At 36.2% G+C, this 18334-nt stretch overlaps 1 protein-coding gene across 2 annotated transcripts in view; it reads right to left on the bottom strand.

Annotated features, from left to right (window-relative positions):
- Window positions 1-18334, bottom strand: part of KIF2A (kinesin family member 2A) — a 54532-nt gene that overhangs the window by 2757 nt on the left and 33441 nt on the right. For both annotated transcript variants that reach the window (XM_041414590.1, XM_041414591.1), the window contains exons 10-19: window positions 18172-18262; window positions 17962-18025; window positions 17468-17559; window positions 17098-17240; window positions 16153-16357; window positions 13149-13259; window positions 7983-8050; window positions 4747-4897; window positions 3056-3157; window positions 792-927 (exon numbers count right to left, since the gene is read on the bottom strand). In XM_041414590.1, the coding sequence (XP_041270524.1) occupies window positions 792-927; window positions 3056-3157; window positions 4747-4897; window positions 7983-8050; window positions 13149-13259; window positions 16153-16357; window positions 17098-17240; window positions 17468-17559; window positions 17962-18025; window positions 18172-18262 (1163 nt within the window). The remainder of the gene's footprint in view (window positions 1-791; window positions 928-3055; window positions 3158-4746; window positions 4898-7982; window positions 8051-13148; window positions 13260-16152; window positions 16358-17097; window positions 17241-17467; window positions 17560-17961; window positions 18026-18171; window positions 18263-18334) is intronic.

Raw genomic sequence — 18334 nt, 5'->3', positions numbered from 1 at the left:
GCAGGACACATCTGATCTGCTTGTTGTATTCCAAGTAGATACTCTGACTGAGTAAAAAGGGAGATTTTAACTTAAGGTTTTTTAACATAGATCAAGAAAACTGTTCCATCACTCCCCAACCCACCCTTGAGCTTTTGCCAATATAGCAATATGTCTCCTGGAGTATAAACAGTTAACAAAAAATGAAAAGGAAAAAATGAAAATTAATCTCAGGGATATAACCAACTAACAAGCTGAATTTAGAAGACAAGTGGAAGAGTTAATTTTGGCCACTAAGAATTAGATGCAATTTGTTTTCCAACAAACACAGGCTGACAAAATTCAAACAAAGGCTGTTGAAAAAAAAAAGTAACAACTAAAATACTCAGAGCTTGATGGCACTCTTAAGCACAGTCTTAAAAATGACAGCAGGCTCCCTGCTACACTACACAACAGCAGGGAATGGGAGTTCCTACTACTTTTTCCTCATTGCATGGCCTTCTATTCTTTTTCATACAGTTGGTCTGGATTTTCTTACCTTCCTTTAGTGTTTTGGAAAAAAAGAAAAGTTGCAAGATCGAGTTTGTACTTCCGGGAGACAAAGCATAGACGCCTCCTTTACATTAGGATGCACTGATCATAGATGTGAACTTGTTCTTATACTGCAGAATAAATGCTCCTTCCACTGAAGGCAAGCATAAGCCGGGAAAAAAGACCCTAGAATATAACCAGTTTTTTTCCTCCTTGTTTTTACTGCAAGTCTCCATGGCATATGCTAACAGTGTACAGAGGAGTAATTAAAAGCAACTTACCTCTAAGTTCAGTCAGAACATCAATTTTTTGCTCTAGAATTGCTTCAAGTTGGGTAGCGTAAGAATCCACATCATAGTCCACTTCTTCTGTCATCTCAAGAAGTAGTTTTTCAACTTCCAACCATCTAATGGATTCCTAAAGAGAAGTTTAAAAATACAACAAAATACATCAGCAAAGTGTCAAGACAAAGAGCTGATTAAGACTTTTTCGCACAATAAGCAGACATTGTACTGCCTAGTCACCTCAATAAAAGATTTCAATCCAAAAATGATACCTAATTCCTAATGCAGCAAAACTGCATTTTTCTACATTATTTTTTTAATTTCAGTGGTCACATCGTCACAGGCAAACCCCAGCTACCCAGTTCTCCTCAAATTCAGAACATTAGATGGTTGTAAAGCTGATAAATTGGGGAACAGAACATAAATTAGGATAAAACAAAGTGGAGGTCTATCTTTTACCTGGAAGACAGTCCTGTGGTCTTCTACTACTTGCTCTTCCATTTCTACCATTTGTGACACAGCTTCATGGAAACTAAACAACTGTGGAGAAACTTCTTCTTCCTAAAAACTTTGTCATGTTTGTCTCCCCTTAGACAAGAGTCAAACTTTGAAATCAGGCTCTAAGTTTGGGCTGCTTACCACTAGTCACAGGGTCATTATTACATTCAAGGAACCAAGATAATTCTGCCCTGTTTTGAGAGAAGCTATATAAAAGGATACCTATTTTAAACTTACTATTATATGATCTAAATCCACATACAGTAATACAATAAAGATTGCTTAAAGAAGCTCATCTTTGCACTCTGAGCATTACAAAAAATAAGAGGGGGAAAAAAGCTTGCAGCAAAGAAGAATGCAGCCAGGAGTTTTAAGTGTTACAGAACCATGCAAAATTGTGATCAGAAGAACTGAGCCCATTGGAAATGCTTTGGTTTAAAAAAAAGAAGGCAATTGACAGTTCTAGGCATACTAGAAAGCTTGGTTTGACATATTAAGATGAAGTCCTTCCCTCCATAGCCCAAGCAAAACTGAAAATGTAATCTAAACCCCTTGTCTGTTTTTGGCTTTCAGGAGAGATGGAGCTTACAATGGGGTAAGATTCATCTCACCTAACATAACCTTGTACATTGAAGACAAAGACTCCTGAACACGTAGAGCACTGTAGGTTGCGTTGGTGTATTTTAGCCATTTTTATTAGGAAAGGATGTTGTGGATCAGCTGCTTTCAGGAGAACGCTGACACAAGATGACTAGTACCGCTGCTGGATTTTGTGTCAGTGCAGCCCACGTACACACACAGCATAAACTACTAACAATCCATGCTGTGAACTAAGGGACTTTAGGCTTGGACACATTTCCTCCCAGAGACTGCCAGAAGGAGCAATAATCTCCAGCAGAAGGCCAGATGGACACACAGAGGCAATTACATCTTAAACTAATGCAGCTTGTCTCTCCAGAAGCCTCATTAGGACATAGCCTCAGCATATGGCACATGACTTTCACACTTCGGTATGTTTTACTTCAGGGCTAATGTTTCATAATAACTAGACCTCTACATCCGCTGTTAAGATGTTTTATTTAGCATCTTGCTTTATTGTGAACACACATCAATGTTCCACTAAGCTAGATACCTAGGCTGAGGAGATAATGTGTATTGATGGTCTGCTGTTCTCTAGGAACAGATGGGCCAAACAGAGAGCTTGCCTGAAGGCTTTAAGGTTATGAACAGAAGCAATCCACATTTCCTTCTGAAAACAAGTAACTCATTGCCATGATTTTGTGACTGTAAAAGGTTCCATTGCACTGACCTACAAGGGAAGTATTGCTTCCAAAGGCCCTGACTAACAGCGAATGAAATCTTTATGTACCTGTAACATGGAATCAAATAGGCAGTTTGAAATACATATCTCTCTTCTGGATCTCAGATTCAGACACAATACTTGGAGGGACATGAGCAAACAGAAATGGTGCCGACAGAGAGATAACTATTAATTACCAGCCCAGCAAAGGAAAATTTTACTGAATTTCTGTAATGACACAGAAATGTACTGCTCTTTAATCATGGGAAAAAGAATGGGTGTTACAGAATCTGTTCCTGATTGTTTGATACAATCAGGTTAATATAATAAATCAGTTTAGGAATCTTTGACAGACAGAATGACTACAGATCAGATGCCCCTCCATCTTCAAGAGTATGCACTTCCATTGGGAAAACCTGGATTCCTGAATTAGGATAAAACAAAGTGGAGGTCTATCTTTTACCTGGAAGACAGTCCTGTGGTCTTCTACTACTTGCTCTTCCATTTCTACCATTTGTGACACGGCTTCATGGAAACTAAACAACTGCGGAGAAACTTCTTCTTCCTAAAAACAGTAGTTAACCTTGTTAGCCTGGAAAGAACTGTGGCTACAGAAAAATGTTGAATGTGACCCATTTCATCATAGCACATGGAAAAAAATATGCAGAAGGCAAAACCTGTCAAAAATATGATTTACTAGAATAGAATACTTCTAAGAAGTATTAAGAAAATCTCCAGGAATGAATAGAAGGGGCAATAAATTCAAAACATTTACAGAGTTAAATTTAATTAATATTCACCAAAAACTTCCAGTCACTAATCCTAGCAAATACCAGAAGTCAGAATATTCCACATAAAAATAGCAAGTTAAAATAATGGGAAGAGGAAGTCTCAAAGGAAGAATTATAACTTCTAATAGATTTTAATGCCCACCGAAAACTTTGGGTTTCTGTCAGGGCTTTTTGTTGTGCACGCTGCAGCACACAGGAAAAAGCTTTCAAAAAAAAGAGAACAGCAATTACATTCAACACATTCCAGGAAATCAAAATTAAATTAAACCTTTGAGAAAAAAAGTTAAATAAATGTGATGGGAGAAATCCAAAATGTACATAGTGACTGATAAATTAGAGGAATGCACATAGGGATTTACAAACTGAAGCCTTCTAAAGAAGGATTCTTTAGAAATTAATAGTCAGCAATAGGAGAGGAAAGTTCTGTAGGCTGTAATTAATGTTTAGGAAGACAGTGTCATTCATTACATAATGCCTTTGAAATATTTTTTAAAACATTAAGTAAGGTTTAAATTCATTCAACATGAGCAATGAACAACTGATATGATAGGATATCTGGTTGGAAGGAACAACCAATAGGAAACTCCAGGAATCACTACCATATTCTTATGAAACAGAGTCCTGGAAAAAAAGTAATTTACTAAAGTGCAATATACCACAGATATCACAAAGAGATGACTGACAAAACTGAGTCTTGTGAAAAAATGTTAGGATTGTAAGGATATTTCCTGTCTATTTTTCATGAGCATTTTCACAAGTAGAGTTTTAATCCCTTTTGAAATTTAAGGACCAGGACTAAAGGTGATAAGCAGCAATGAGGAAGAATGCCCTTTAGAAGACATCTCTCAGCTCCCTACTCCTCCAGCCCAGGGAGACATATTGGGAAGACCATGTGGCTGTCTTCCCAAACATTGTACTGGAGTTTCACCCTAGGAAAACCAGGATGCTAGGAGGAGAAATGATGGGTAGCCAGATTTCCACATGCAGGGAAAGGCAAACTCAATTGAAATGAGGTTTGCATGCAGGGAAAATAATGCTCAAAACCAGAAAGGGTTAAATAAAACAGATGAGTTTTAGGATACTTCCAACTGCCTAAAAGAATGTGATACTATTGTGGAAAAAATCATCACAGCCTGCCTAGACATTAAAAGCCCTAGGCAGCAAGGAAGATAAAGAAACCATTCAAGAAACATTTTTGGGTTTGGTTTTTCTTTTGTACAGAAATGAGCATAATACCATAAACAGAAAAGGTGAAGAGGTATGCTGTATGTATTTAAGATCCTACTATCAGGCTATTGATCTGGATTTGTTCTGCATACTGTACGTCATCATCTCTTTCCATGTAATTCTGTAAACCACTCACATTTTGTTCACAAAGCAGTTTGAGATCATCTCTCTGAGGAGAGCTTCCCACACCCCACTGTGTCTCTAAGTCATCCATCTGATTGGGAGCATGGTGTATAATGGAACGGATATCTCCTGCACCACTAGGATCAACCGTCAGCTCCTTCACCCTATGGGCAGAAAATGTTTCATTTGAAAATTAATAACCTCTTGTGTAAAAGAGTCACAACCAAAAATAAAGCTCTACAGGTTTATGCACAATCAATTAATTTAATACGGAAGATGATGATGTCAGCTTCACATATTTAATGTACTTTCAGTGACAAAAAGATGTTAGTTCAGTTCCTAAAAAGCATGGACCCTTGCATTTTTACTACTTGCATGTGGATTAAAGTAAATCTGGAAAAAAGTATTTTCTGATTGAAATCTTACTACTTGTTAACTGTTAGGAGGACAAAAATTTCAAACCCCTCAACATTAACCTTTTGACAATGGGTTATATTTCAAAGAAAAGGACATTTAGCACCTTAGACCTGACAATCTTTCTTTTTCTGCGCTTTAAAAAAGTTAGTCAATCAACTCTGCACTAGCTGTTATAAGCAAATGAACCAAGAAATTCTAAAGAAAATAATAACTTGCAACCAAAAATTTCAGAGAATAAATAGATCCTTTCATTAATTTCAAAGGTGAAAATATTTTAATAAAATGGTAGGTTCTTGCACCATAGAAGTAGTTTAAAAATTTACCATGATTCTGTTAAAAAAAAACCTGTTTAAAAGCAAGTTTATGAAAGATGCATGAAAGTCTGAGAGCAAGTTTTAGAACATATTCTTAATTTCTTTAATGGGAAAAATGTTCTTTCAACTAGCACTTATTTACTATAACGGAAAATATTTTTCATTTATCTTCAGAGTGCTGAAAAGCTTTTATAACATACATATATATATATTTATATATGTAAGAAAATTTTCCCTTTCAGAGATATTCAAATTACCCTAAACACAGAATTGTTAGATTTGGTCCACTAAATGTACAAAGGTGACATCACCATTTCTATTTTTTTAAATGTATGAAGGAGACTAGCAAGCCTGGATACAGAATGTGGATGTTTAAGGAGGGTAAACAAAATACTGGGAAGATGATTGCATATCATGCAGAACCATCACCTGCTAAACCAAAATTAAAACAAAGTATGTGTGACTCAAGGCAAGGGGACTAATGAAAGGTTGGTCTGTAAAATTACATAGCCAAAAAGAAAACTTAAAAATAAAGTTCCATGTATAGAATGAAGTAGACCTGGTGTTTGAAGGAGAAAAGTCGTCATACTCATAGGAAGGAGAGAGATCAGAGCGACTGCCACTACCCTGTGAGAAGGGAATGTCCGAAGGACTAATTCCAAATTCCTTTACTCTGCAGCAGCAAAATACAGTGGCAAATTAAAAGAAAATGTTCTCATAAACACAGTTAAAATGACAACTCTTTGTTTAGCATACTTCTTTAATTGTTTAACTACAAAATAATTTTTATAACACAAGTGTTTCGACATATTTAAACTCCCCGCAAACAGTTCAGATCACTAGAAAAACTGAACAAAACCAGTGCTGCTAATTTGCAGGGGACTATAACAGCAGTATTTTGCGAAGAGTAATTCCAGATTTCAGTTTGTATAGTTAACATGATTTGGTCTACATTCAACATTCCACTAAATTACTCCTTTTAAAATAAGTAACTACAGATACAAAAGTGTAAATTCTATTTCACTTCCTGCCCACACTGCCCACACACTAGTGTCCAGCACCTAAAACTCACTATACAAAACACATGAAGCAACATTACAGTGACAGGTATATATACTCCATACAATTTTATGTGTATATATATATATATATATATATATATATATATATATACAACATACATGTATTTTATATATGTATATACAACATACAATTTCAAAATGAAGAGGATAATTTTATGTGTATATATATATATATATATATATATATATATATATATATATATACAACATACATGTATTTTATATATGTATATACAACATACAATTTCAAAATGAAGAGGAGGAAACAGTTTCAGTACAACTGTTTAGTACACTAGAAAGAGGTGCTTATTTTGTTTTGTAGTGACTTTTTACAGTCACTTCAGTAACATAAGTTGTATAAGGGGTAGAAGTTCCAACAAATCTTGAATGTGCAAGGTCCTGCATCATGTTACTGTAAGCAGAGGAGTAGATGCCTCATTCTCTTCAAGGAGGAAATGAGACAGACTGGTCCAAGCCAGGCAGGTTTACTACTAGCTCCATTAACCCAGACACAGTGGCATTTGAAGACTGAGAGAAGCAGGCAGTAAGCCTTCCTAGCAGGCCTTTGTGCCTTGACAAGCAGAAGCAGTTGTGGTTCTGTGGTTGCCTGACCTCTCACTGGGGCAAACAGACCCCCAGATGGTAGCCTCTTCTGGCAAAGCCAGGGCTTCTGATGGCCCAGAGGCTGTCTACTACCTTTGTCCTTTGCAGCAAAGCATGGGGTGTCTCTGAGTCACAGGTCTGGCTGCAGGGTCACACAGGACCTGATTGCACCACCTCCACAGACTTTAAACACAGGAGAACTGCAGCAGGTGAGGGCTCCTTTCACACTCACTGGAAAGAGTTGAACACTTTCTTACAGCAGCACAGGTCTCAAGTGATTCATCTGCCTCTGGAGGTGCTACAGTGATCATAAAGCCTGTTGGATTTTCTGCCTTTTTAAGCCTTTACTTAGGGTTGTCAGATATTTGCTTGAATTTGGGAAGCATGAAATTTTGTATGTATATATAATACAGACTGGCAACTGCACACGATTCCACAAAAGGGATGGGGAAAAAAAAATCATATCACAGAAAGGTATTTAGCCAACACTCCAGGGAATCTTCATGAACACCAACTATTCCTAATGCAAGAGATGGTCCTTTCAAAGGGCAAAACTAATAGTAGCATGTCCTACATACCTTGCAATCCACATTATCCATCTCTGGATAATGGCATAGATGCACTTTTAGTAGATTCTTTTGTAATGGTCATACAAAGCGACAATTAAATTGAATGTGAGCCCGGATCACTAATTTAGTTTTAATTTTATTAAGAAACACAACTACCACTGAATTATTCAAGTAGCTAAAATAATCATACAGCATGGAACAACACTATTTGAAATGTCAGTCACCAACAGCCAGTACAGCTTTAAGAAATAACGTTTTTCATACCTATTTGCGTATCTCAATGTATTTAGAGTGTTTTCACATGATGCCATCCCTGGAGAAATCGTAGCGATCTGGAGAAAACAAGCCACACATTAGCAAATCACTTTATACAGATGAAAGGGCAGATAAATTTAAATGTATATATTTTTTAATCTCCAGTTTCATTTCTGATCTTCAACAAAAAATGTCTGCTATGTACAGCTGTCCTTATACAACGACATCCCAGGGACACACATGTCAGGTCAAAGCTTCAATTTAATTTTTTTAATCCTACAAGGAACATTAAGAATTCATAGAAATTCAATCTCCCCAATCATCTTGGTAACATACTGTGTAAATGTGAAATCATAATTTAAAAAATACACTCCCCAAAAAAGGAAATATGCAACTCAGTAGACCCTAAGTCTAATATAACCTGTAAACAATTACATTTTTTTTTTAAATTTATGTTTTGAGACTCCTCTGTTCAAGGAGATTCTGTGCTGATTTTGGCCACATCACTGAACTGACAGTAGTAAGCGGAAATTAACAGTAGTAAACATAAGCTTGAGTTTAATTATTTTCCTAAGAAGAGATATATTTTTTCTCAATTAGAAATTATCTGTAAACAGTACTTGATGGCAAACTTTTCATGAGACCTATCTGGAATCTAAAGGTCTTTCTTTTTCCAGTTAAATTAATTACTCTGAAGATAGCACGACCTTTCCCGAAATCAGCAAAAATCAAAACTGTGATTGGGAAAAGTGGAACCATTATTTCTCCTAGTTTCCCTCAGTAGTCCAATTTTTCCACCTGTTCTCTTCTCTAAGCAGTCGTAAAGGCTCTACCCAGAACAAACACCTTTATACACTTAACATTTTTGTGCCATCATAGACTCAGGAGACTGAAACTGATGGTGATTAAATAATCCCTGTCTTCCCTTTCATCCTGCTGCTGACATTCCTGTATAAAAGCAGAGGTAGTCATCCCAAGAGGAATTTCTCCTTCTGGGAAGAAAGGAAAAGTACGTGGTAGAAGTGATCATACAGACCTAAGTTAAAACCTCTAATACTGGTACATATCAATTACTATTACAAAACAACAAGCTTATATTTGAGATCACACAGCTGCATGTCTCCTGTTCTGGGTGCTAATTAACAAAAATCTAAAACTTCCTAAAGCCCTTCCAAACTCAAATAATGTGAAAAATGCATACATCTCTCCCACCAGTTTAATGTTCAGAGCATGCCACAGACAGTAATGTTTAGATTGATGGCATTTGGCTTTCCAAGTCATTGTTACATGTGATACAGCCTGGGTTCAGCTGAACTATCCTGACAATTGGAAGTGGTGAAGAAATTCCACGTTTTCCTTTGCTTTGTCTGTGTGGCTTTTGCTTTACCTATTTACTGCCACTGCTGTAACACTAGGAGGCTGCTCCAACACTTTAAAGAGCATAAGGTACAGCTGCTCCAGGGAAGTGCCATTGTAGGTGCCTTCATCTCTGTGAATACCCTGTTCAGGACACATGAACTTGTGCACAAGTCTTGGTGTATGACCTCTCCTCAGGCCCCAACAAGTCCAGTCCAGGCATACAACAGCATGAAGTTTAATAAGTCCAAGTGCTGAGTCCTGCATTTTGGCCACAACAACCCCCTGCAGCATTACAGGCTGGAGACGGTGTGGTTGGACAGTGCCCAGGCAGAAAGGGACCTGGGGGTGCTGGTGACAGCAGCTGAACACGAGCCAGCAGTGTGCCCTGGCGGCCAGGAAGGCCAAAGGCATCCTGGCCTGTGTCAGGAGCAGTGAGGCCAGCAGGAGCAGGGAGGTCACCCTTCCCCTGTACTCGGCACTGGTTGGGCAGCACCTTGAGTGCTGTGTCCAGCTCTGGCCCCTCGGTTTGGGAAGGACCTTGAGACACTGGAGGGGGCAACGAGGCTGGTGAGGGGCTTGGAACACAAACCCTGTGAGGAATGTTTGAAGGAACACGGGGTATTTAGCCTGGAGAAGAGGAGGCTCAGAGGTGACCTTATTGCTCTCTACAACTTCTTGAAGGGAGGTTGTAGACAGGTGGGGGTCAGTCTCTTCCACCAGGCAGCAACTGACAGAACAAGAGGACACAGTCTCAAGCTACGTCAGGGAAAGTATAGGTTGGATATCAGGAAAAAATTTTTCACCGAAAGAATAATAAAGTACTGGAATGCTCTTCCCAGGGAGGTGGTAGAATCACCATCTCTGGATATGTTTAAAGAAAGACTGGACATGGCACTTGGTGCTATGGTCTAGTTGAGGTGTTAGGTCATAGGTTGGACTCAATGATCTTAGAGGTCTCTTCCAACCCCATTATTCTATGATTCTGTAATACCTAGACCTCTCTGTTGCTCACTTTCTTGTTCCTAATTCCAAATGAGGATGGAAAAACCTGCACTACTTATGCACAGGAGCATCTTTAACATCTGTAATAACCATTCTTCCTATTTCGAACTTATCTACGCTGCTCGTAAGCCTTCACAGTGCGATCAGCAGCCTGTTGGGACATGTAAGTCTGCAGATTCCTACTCGCACCCTGGTGGGCTGAGGGGTCTGACCACTTCAGCTGTGACTGCAGCACATGAAGAATGCAACATGTCAAGGAGCAGCACTGGTTAAAAAATAAGACTATTCTATGTAGTCACACTGCAACTTTCAAATGACAATCCATTACCCTACAATGCAAGTCTTCAAAAACTTTAAATGGTTTCTCAAACTATTCAGACAAGAACAGTAAACCTGCAATGACTGATGAAATTTTAAAAAATACTTATGCTGATTTTAAGTCTCTGGATTCCTTTTGAAGGAAGCAAATCCTAGTCGTAACTGTCCACATTATGAAGTTTCAAAACATTATGAGCTTTCAAAGTATTTTTCTGAACAAATTTGAAAAAACAAAGAGTTTCCAAATCATAGTTTAATGTTATATACATAGAGAATACTCCATCTCTAAAGATGTAACTTTTACAACTGCAGCATATCCATTAACAAAAGGAAAAGTCACACAAAAATGAAGTGTAGAAACTAGCCAGTGAGTTTTACTCAAATATCCTCCTTACAGATTCATGTATCAGAAAGCAAGTGGAAAACATACAGCAGGTATTTTTTTTATTTCAGGAATCCTTTAGTAAGTTAAAAACCACAAGATTTTACTACATCATTTTATATGTGTTCCATATTGAAAAGCAGCACATAGTTGAAAATGCCTTATTCAAACAGCACATTTAAGCAGTGGACCAAATCTCTCCTGTTGAGAAAGTCCTTAGTAATAACCCCCATTGCTGGCTGGGGTTAGACCATGACAATATCTTAAGATGAAACTCCGCTGATTACATTCTTAATTAAAAAATTCATGTAAACAAACACTAAAACCAGAATGTCACAAGTGGTCCTACTACTAAGAAAAATAGCAGAAGAATGAATTTGAAGGCAGTATCTTGTCCTCAAAGAGGTTTCTTAAGCTTAATTGTGAACTGTAGTTATGTGAATGAGAAAATAAAAAAAAATAGTTCAAGCATATTTCCACTTTCAGAGGAGATTCTTTTTATTATTTAACAACTTCCATGAAATAGTCACAAAGGTTAATTATTTGATGTGCAGAGAGTAACTTCCAACAGGCTAATTTTTCAAACCTCCTTCAGCAGTGTGGATACACCTGCTAGAAATGCACCATCTAGCTACCTAATACTGCATGGAATTCATGAAGTTACAGCGTCATACAATGATTTGAGTTGGAAGAGACCTCTAAAGGTCATTTAGTTCAAGCCCCATGCAGTGAGCAGGGACATCTTCAGCTTGGCCAGGTAATGTCACACTAGGAAAGAAAACTATCCTGTTGTTTCATTAAAGAACTGAAGGAAAAAAGGTTAATAAAACCTTTAATAAGGTTTAATTTTAATTTTAAGGTTTAATTTTAATTATTCTAATAATAAAAAGAATCCCCTCTGAAAGTGGAAATATGCTTGAACTATTTTTTTTTATTTTCTCATTCACATACCACTTTCAAATTAGAACCATACCTAACAGCTAAAGGGAAGACCATGGTTTAAGGTAAAGACCATGGTTTAAGGTAAAGACCATGGTTTATACATTGTGGCCTGCAGACTTCTCTGGCCTTTAGATTAATTAATTCAAAGGAGCCTGTGACAAGGCACAATAACCCTAGTAATCAGTATGTACTGCAGAAAGTTCACATTCTCATAAAGAGAAATGTTACAGATCCAAAATAAAACAACTGGATATCAGGTTTTTTATCTGTCCTTTCACTCATCTGTCAGAAGAATTCTGTTTTTTAGACTGGCACAAATGCACATTTACAGCTATTCAACAATTATTTACATATTTATATATACTTATATATTTATAATAGTTAATAATTTATAATATTTACAATAAATTTAATTTATGTTCTATTTTATATATTTATATATTTTATATATTTACAACAGCTATTCATCCCATCTATCCCAACAACTTCCCCTTCAAAAGCATGAAGCATATTCTGATGAGCTTGATACCAACTTTTAGTTTAATCTTTGTCGTTTAAAAACCACAACTCATCACTATTTCCAGTCTACACCCTCTTTTCCAGAATTCTGCAAATCAAACAAGACTCTTCTATAATTAAGACACTGCTAAAACAAACAAACAAACTTCCCAAGGTAAAAGTGTTTCTTGCTTCCAGCCTAGCTAGAAAACTAGAACCAGCAATAAGAAAGGTCAATAAAAAAGTGAGAAGGGAACAAGTTATCTGAAATCACAGAATCACAGAATCATAGAGCCCCTTGGGCTGGAAAAGACCTCTAAAATAATTTAGTCTCACCATTAACCCAACGAAGCCCACCAGCATGTCCCTAACTACCACATCTATGCATCTTTTTGAAGATCTCTGCTGAGGATTGAGACTAGACCACTTTCCCTGAGCCGCTGGTTCTAATGCTTGACAACTCCTTTGGTGAAGAAATTTCTCCCAATATTCAATCTAAACCATTGAGAAATGTCTCTTTTGAAACCCCCCTTCAAATAAAATGTCAATTAGTAAGTAAATATAAGTCCAACACACTACCAGTAGCATGCAAACAATTTAAAAATAAAAGCCTAAATTTGCAGTCTTTTCTCTTTGTAATTGTTAACAATTAACAAATTAACAAATCAACTTACCATACAGGTACGTGAGTTTTCTCCAATGAATGAATCTCTTAGCACCTGAGTAAGTTTACTTGCTCTGAATGGTGTATGAGGTTTATTTCGACCTAAGGCTCTAATGCACTCCTGAAAGAACAAAGAGATTCTTAATCACAGGTGAAATAAAGGTAATAAAAATGCAATTCATAATCAGAAAATACATGTCTTATATTTGATGCATTCTCCCAAAAATATCGTTAAAATGTACTGCTAAAAGCTTGGATTTAATAAGTGTTAGGCTTCCACTTATTATTAAGCTCAGCACAGAGGAAAGAATTTTAAAAGGATTATAAGCCTAAAAACTGTCTCATTGTCATCCAAATTGTTTACATCTATTGTACCCAACAACTAAACTAAACAGTGTTGATGGGAAATGTTCAGGCTAACAATTATTCCTGAGTATCAGCTACAAAAGCCTGAATGAGCTACAACCTCTGCCAGCAGCAACAGTATGGGCAGGGACATGGGTTAACTGCATCAGTTAAAAGCAGTGGCTTTGACTCTGATTTTACCACTGTCTTTCTTTACAGCTTAGAAGAAAACAAACTTTCTGAAAGCTTCCACAGGTCACAAACCAAGTAGGCATAGCTCTCTACTGGAAGCAAGCTCTCTACTTGGCATTTGGAAACATTAGGCCATTCCCTGTTTTAAAACAGTCTTTATGTAAAGAAACAGGAATAAGATCTTATCTTCCATGCAACTAAGTACAACAGTGACACCAAGACACCATTAATCTAACCATCACTTCTGTCCACCCAGTGCTCTAATACTGTCTAATCAGTTATTCCTATGCAAAGCAACTTTAATTTTAAATTGTTGTATTGTTGTCATCGTAATATTTTGACTAATTAATTCCAGACTGCGTTTTCCCTAACAGGCATCTCTTCAGATGCAAGGCTTCCTTGGTGCATTTTTTAAAGTATCTACACGCAGAACTTCTACAGCAAACTTTAAATGTATTTCAAATTAGAGCTTTGCTTTTAGCCCCACTAATAGATGGAATAGCCTTTGTGTTACGTGAGTAATTCTACAGAAGTTCAACTAATCCTCCAGCTGCAGATATATCCTATATTGAATTACTGACACAATAATCACCAAGTTTTTAATTTTAATTTACTATCATGATTTTTAGTTTGCTTACTCCTGCAAAATTAGAATTGGATTATCTCCTTACTAGTAAAAGATTATAGAAGGACATCACCAGCTTCTAAATTTGTAACAGAGTTTTTAAACTATGTTTAGTTTTCATTACATCTCTGAAAGCCAGGTAAAAAAATGACACTACTCCCATGTAAAGACATTACAGAAACAAATTCCTGTGCCAAAATCCTGAACAGGTTAAGACAGGACTGATATCAGATGGAAAGAGCAAATCTTGGATTATCAACAAAGACCACTTTGTCAGAATATATTAGTTTAACTAAAACTTGAAAATAAGTTCATGGCTTCTAAATACAAATGGAAAAGGTTGTGTAATGTTTGTGGATAGACAAAAAACGGCAAACATGTAATTGAGAAACCATGTTTATGGTTTTGTACCACCTTTTAGACCCCTGCAAGACGTCCATTTATTTTTCCCTGAATAATTTGGATGAAAATCACTAGTACAGCAGCAGCAGAACTTCTTTTTATAATTAAAAAGACAAGTTGTATAAAAATTAACCAAATATGCTGTATGAGCACTATCCAGTATAAAAAAAATAAACTGAAAAAAAAAACCCTCAAACCAAACGCCCAAAACTAAATAGCTTTATTCAGTTACATTTAGAAATTAGTAGTAGCATCAACCCAATGGTCCCTGCATTGCTTTCTTCGATGTTAAAGCAGAATAGGCCAAAATTTTGGAATTGCTGCTTCCAATTTTTCAACATGCCATATAATTTTGTAATGACACATTACAGATCACAATTTTATGGTGTGTTGTGCGATCTGTTTAGTCAGATACCATCTTCTCCTGAGTTTATACTGGGAATAAAAAGGTAACCACACAGATCTTGGGGTTCAGATTTTTTATATAAAACCACTGTTGGTGCTGAGAGTAGTAAACCTAAGCAAAAGTAACCAAAACCAGAGACAAATTCTAAGACATTCAAAACTACCATTTCTCCAGGTTGAAATAAAAAAATTACTTCCCCTATTTAGATTGAGCCTCTTTTAATCACTATAAAACATCAAACAAAAACTGCAGATGAATATTTAAGTAGTATTTCTTAGCTGTATTTATATGTCCAGTATTGGATGTATGAAAATAAGTAAGTGACTGTATGAGACAATTTGCTACGAAGAAGGGTTGACAAAGATGGATTTCACCTTTCAAGGTTTATTTTAATTATTTGCTAGTTTTTTCTGGACATGCTGCTGTTGTTTTGCTTTAGTCAATATAACAGCAGTAAATATGTTGTCACTGTAAAATTATTTTTTATTTTATAAAAGAAATAGTGAGATCAGTAAGAGCACTTCCTGTTAGTATTTCATATCTTGAGTACCAAAATAAGTAATTTGCATTCCTATTTTAGGTGTGTATATATATATATATATATATATATATATGTATATATATACATATACACATTTATATACATATTTAGGTGTCTATCAGAATAATATCAGAAATGTCTACAAATTCAACCATTCAACCAATGGGGACTTTTAGTGAACTTTGTTTTTTGGGGTGTTTTCTTGTTTGTTTAGGGGTTTTGTTTTGTTTTCAGTTGGTTGGTTGGTTGTTTTACTGTGTTTTGATTTTATTTTACAAAAACTACAGGTAAATTGATAGCACAATGTATCTGCATTGTTTCTACTTAGGACTTACTAAGTGTTCCCTCATGTATGCAGAGGAAAAATTAATAAATTGGTTTTCATCTGTCATATCAATAAACAATGTAGACAAGCAAAGCCTGCAAAAACATTAATTTTACTTGTCATTGCTATTATATGTAGGCTTTCACCTACTCCAAGGCAATAGAAAGATATCAATTACCTTGAGTGCTAAAAGGCTCTTGTTAATTTCTGCACCTTCCAGTCGCGTCTGCCTATCTGCACTTGAAGTATCTGCTCCTCTTTCATTGCCAGCCAAATCAATCAGAGAAAATTTACCATGCAATTTCCCTTTCCTTCTGAGAATAATCTGAAACACTGCATGGCTTCGAGATGAGTGTGCATTTGCAGATGTCTGGCCAGATGTCCTTTAAACAAGAGACAAGCAGAGAAAGACATTAATCGGTAGAGGACCATCATGTTAAACACTAACCTCACAATGAGGTAGTTTTTCGGGGCAGATTCCCATATTTTCTTACATGTTGACAGAATGTCTAGCACTCTTGTGGACACTAGACATAGAACACTAATAATATGCTATACATTGTACAATTATGCCTCTTCTTCCATCACCTCGAATGGAAATGGAAGATTATAGAATTTTGCCTCCCTTTTAAAATCAGATCTTCATATATTTAAGATTATCAGAGAGCTTACATAAAAAATGCTGATTTACATAAAAATGCTGCATTTTTATCTGATCATGCAGCAGTCCACGCTCAAGGCTAATTTTAAAAACAATGAAGCGGAAGTCTTAAAAAAAAAAAGTAAAAAAAAAATTGTGCTTAACCTCTGCCAGAATGCATCAAGGCCTTTTACAGATGAGGAACCTGGCAGCATTCCAGTTCTTAAATTATGTGAATTTAAGTCAGTAAGCTGCTTACATAATGCATGCAATTCACATCCTCTTGAACAATCAGTTATTTCTCTCTAGGAGACAGAGAAACTATAAACATCTCTATTTAAAACATAGGTAGATTCTTTACTTGCAGACAACATCATCAAAAACTCACTTCCGTGTGGAAAGGCATCACTACAAAGATAGTCCAAAAAAATCTTCTGATTTTTTAACATACTATGAAAAACTGGTGCAAGCTATAGAAGATACCTGCAGCTGTTGCCTACTTCAATAAGCTTAAGAACATCTTCAACACATTTGACTTCTCGCTCCTGCAATCCCACGACCTGGACTTGCTGTTTACCATCTTCTAACACTCTTAATTTTGTCTTCCTGTTCAACAAGTCAAAAACCTTAGGGAAGGAGGAAAACAGAACAGTTAAAAACAGGAGCTTTAAAAACAATCTTGTTTCCAATTCCATTTCAAATAATGCAAAACATTCCAAGGAAATATATGATTGGAAGGGAAATGTAAAAATTCTTTGAAATACAGCTTTTAATACAAAGAGGGAAAAATCTTTTATGTGACCAGCTCAAATTTGAGAAACTCCCTCTTTCTCAAAAAAAACCAGGTACTTACCTTACCACTGTAGATCTCAAAAAATGTTGCATACACTTGAAGTTCTAACTTCTTATAGTTTGGCTTCTTTAGCATTAAAAAGACATCTCGAGCTGTGAATACATTTCCAGAATAAAAAGAAATCTCATAATGTGTTTTCATTTAGTGAAGATTCATTCATGTGTAACAGTCTATTTTACAGCACCTCACATTTTGCAAGAATGACAGGGTCAACCAAGCCTAAAACAACGCAATCTAAACTGCCACATTACACTGGAAGATGCAGAAGACCCCAAAATGATAAACTTAAATAAACTTAAATCTGTTATAGAATTTTTGTTTAGTCTATATTTACATTACTATGTAAAGGACACATATCTAGGGACAAGTTTTGATGTTACCAAAGCTCCACTACAATGCATAGTAAGTAAACTGTTATATGTGTATGACAAAGAGTAGAAAATTTATTGATCTCAGCTGGTCTGCCCAAAGCCAACTGATCAGTGAAGTCTCACCTGCTAGTGCATATATGCCTTTAGAACAATCTTGGTTCTTTCCCGAAAAGTCACCACCCATAGTCTAAATTAAAAAAAAAAAAAAAAAAAAAAAAGAAGAGCATCATAAAAGTCACAGAACTGTAATTTGCATATTTCTTATTTATTAGAACTCATGTAAGTGTCTCATGTAAAAAAAGAGTGTTGCTGACTTGTAGAAGAACTACTTACATGGGTTTTCCCACTGCCTGTTTGTCCATATGCAAAACAAGTGGCCATTCCCCTTTCAAATATGGTCTCCACTAATGGTCTAGCTGTAAACCTTAAATGCAAAAAAAAACTGTACTTAAAAAACTGGAGTACTTTAAGATGCCCTAAGCAAAATTAAAATGCT

This window comes from Onychostruthus taczanowskii, unplaced genomic scaffold (assembly GCF_017590055.1).
Source record: "Onychostruthus taczanowskii isolate IOZ18803 unplaced genomic scaffold, ASM1759005v1 scaffold46, whole genome shotgun sequence".
Lineage (NCBI taxonomy): Eukaryota > Metazoa > Chordata > Aves > Passeriformes > Passeridae > Onychostruthus > Onychostruthus taczanowskii.
Note: the sequence above shows the minus strand (reverse complement) of the source record. Positions and strands in the feature narration are given on the sequence as shown.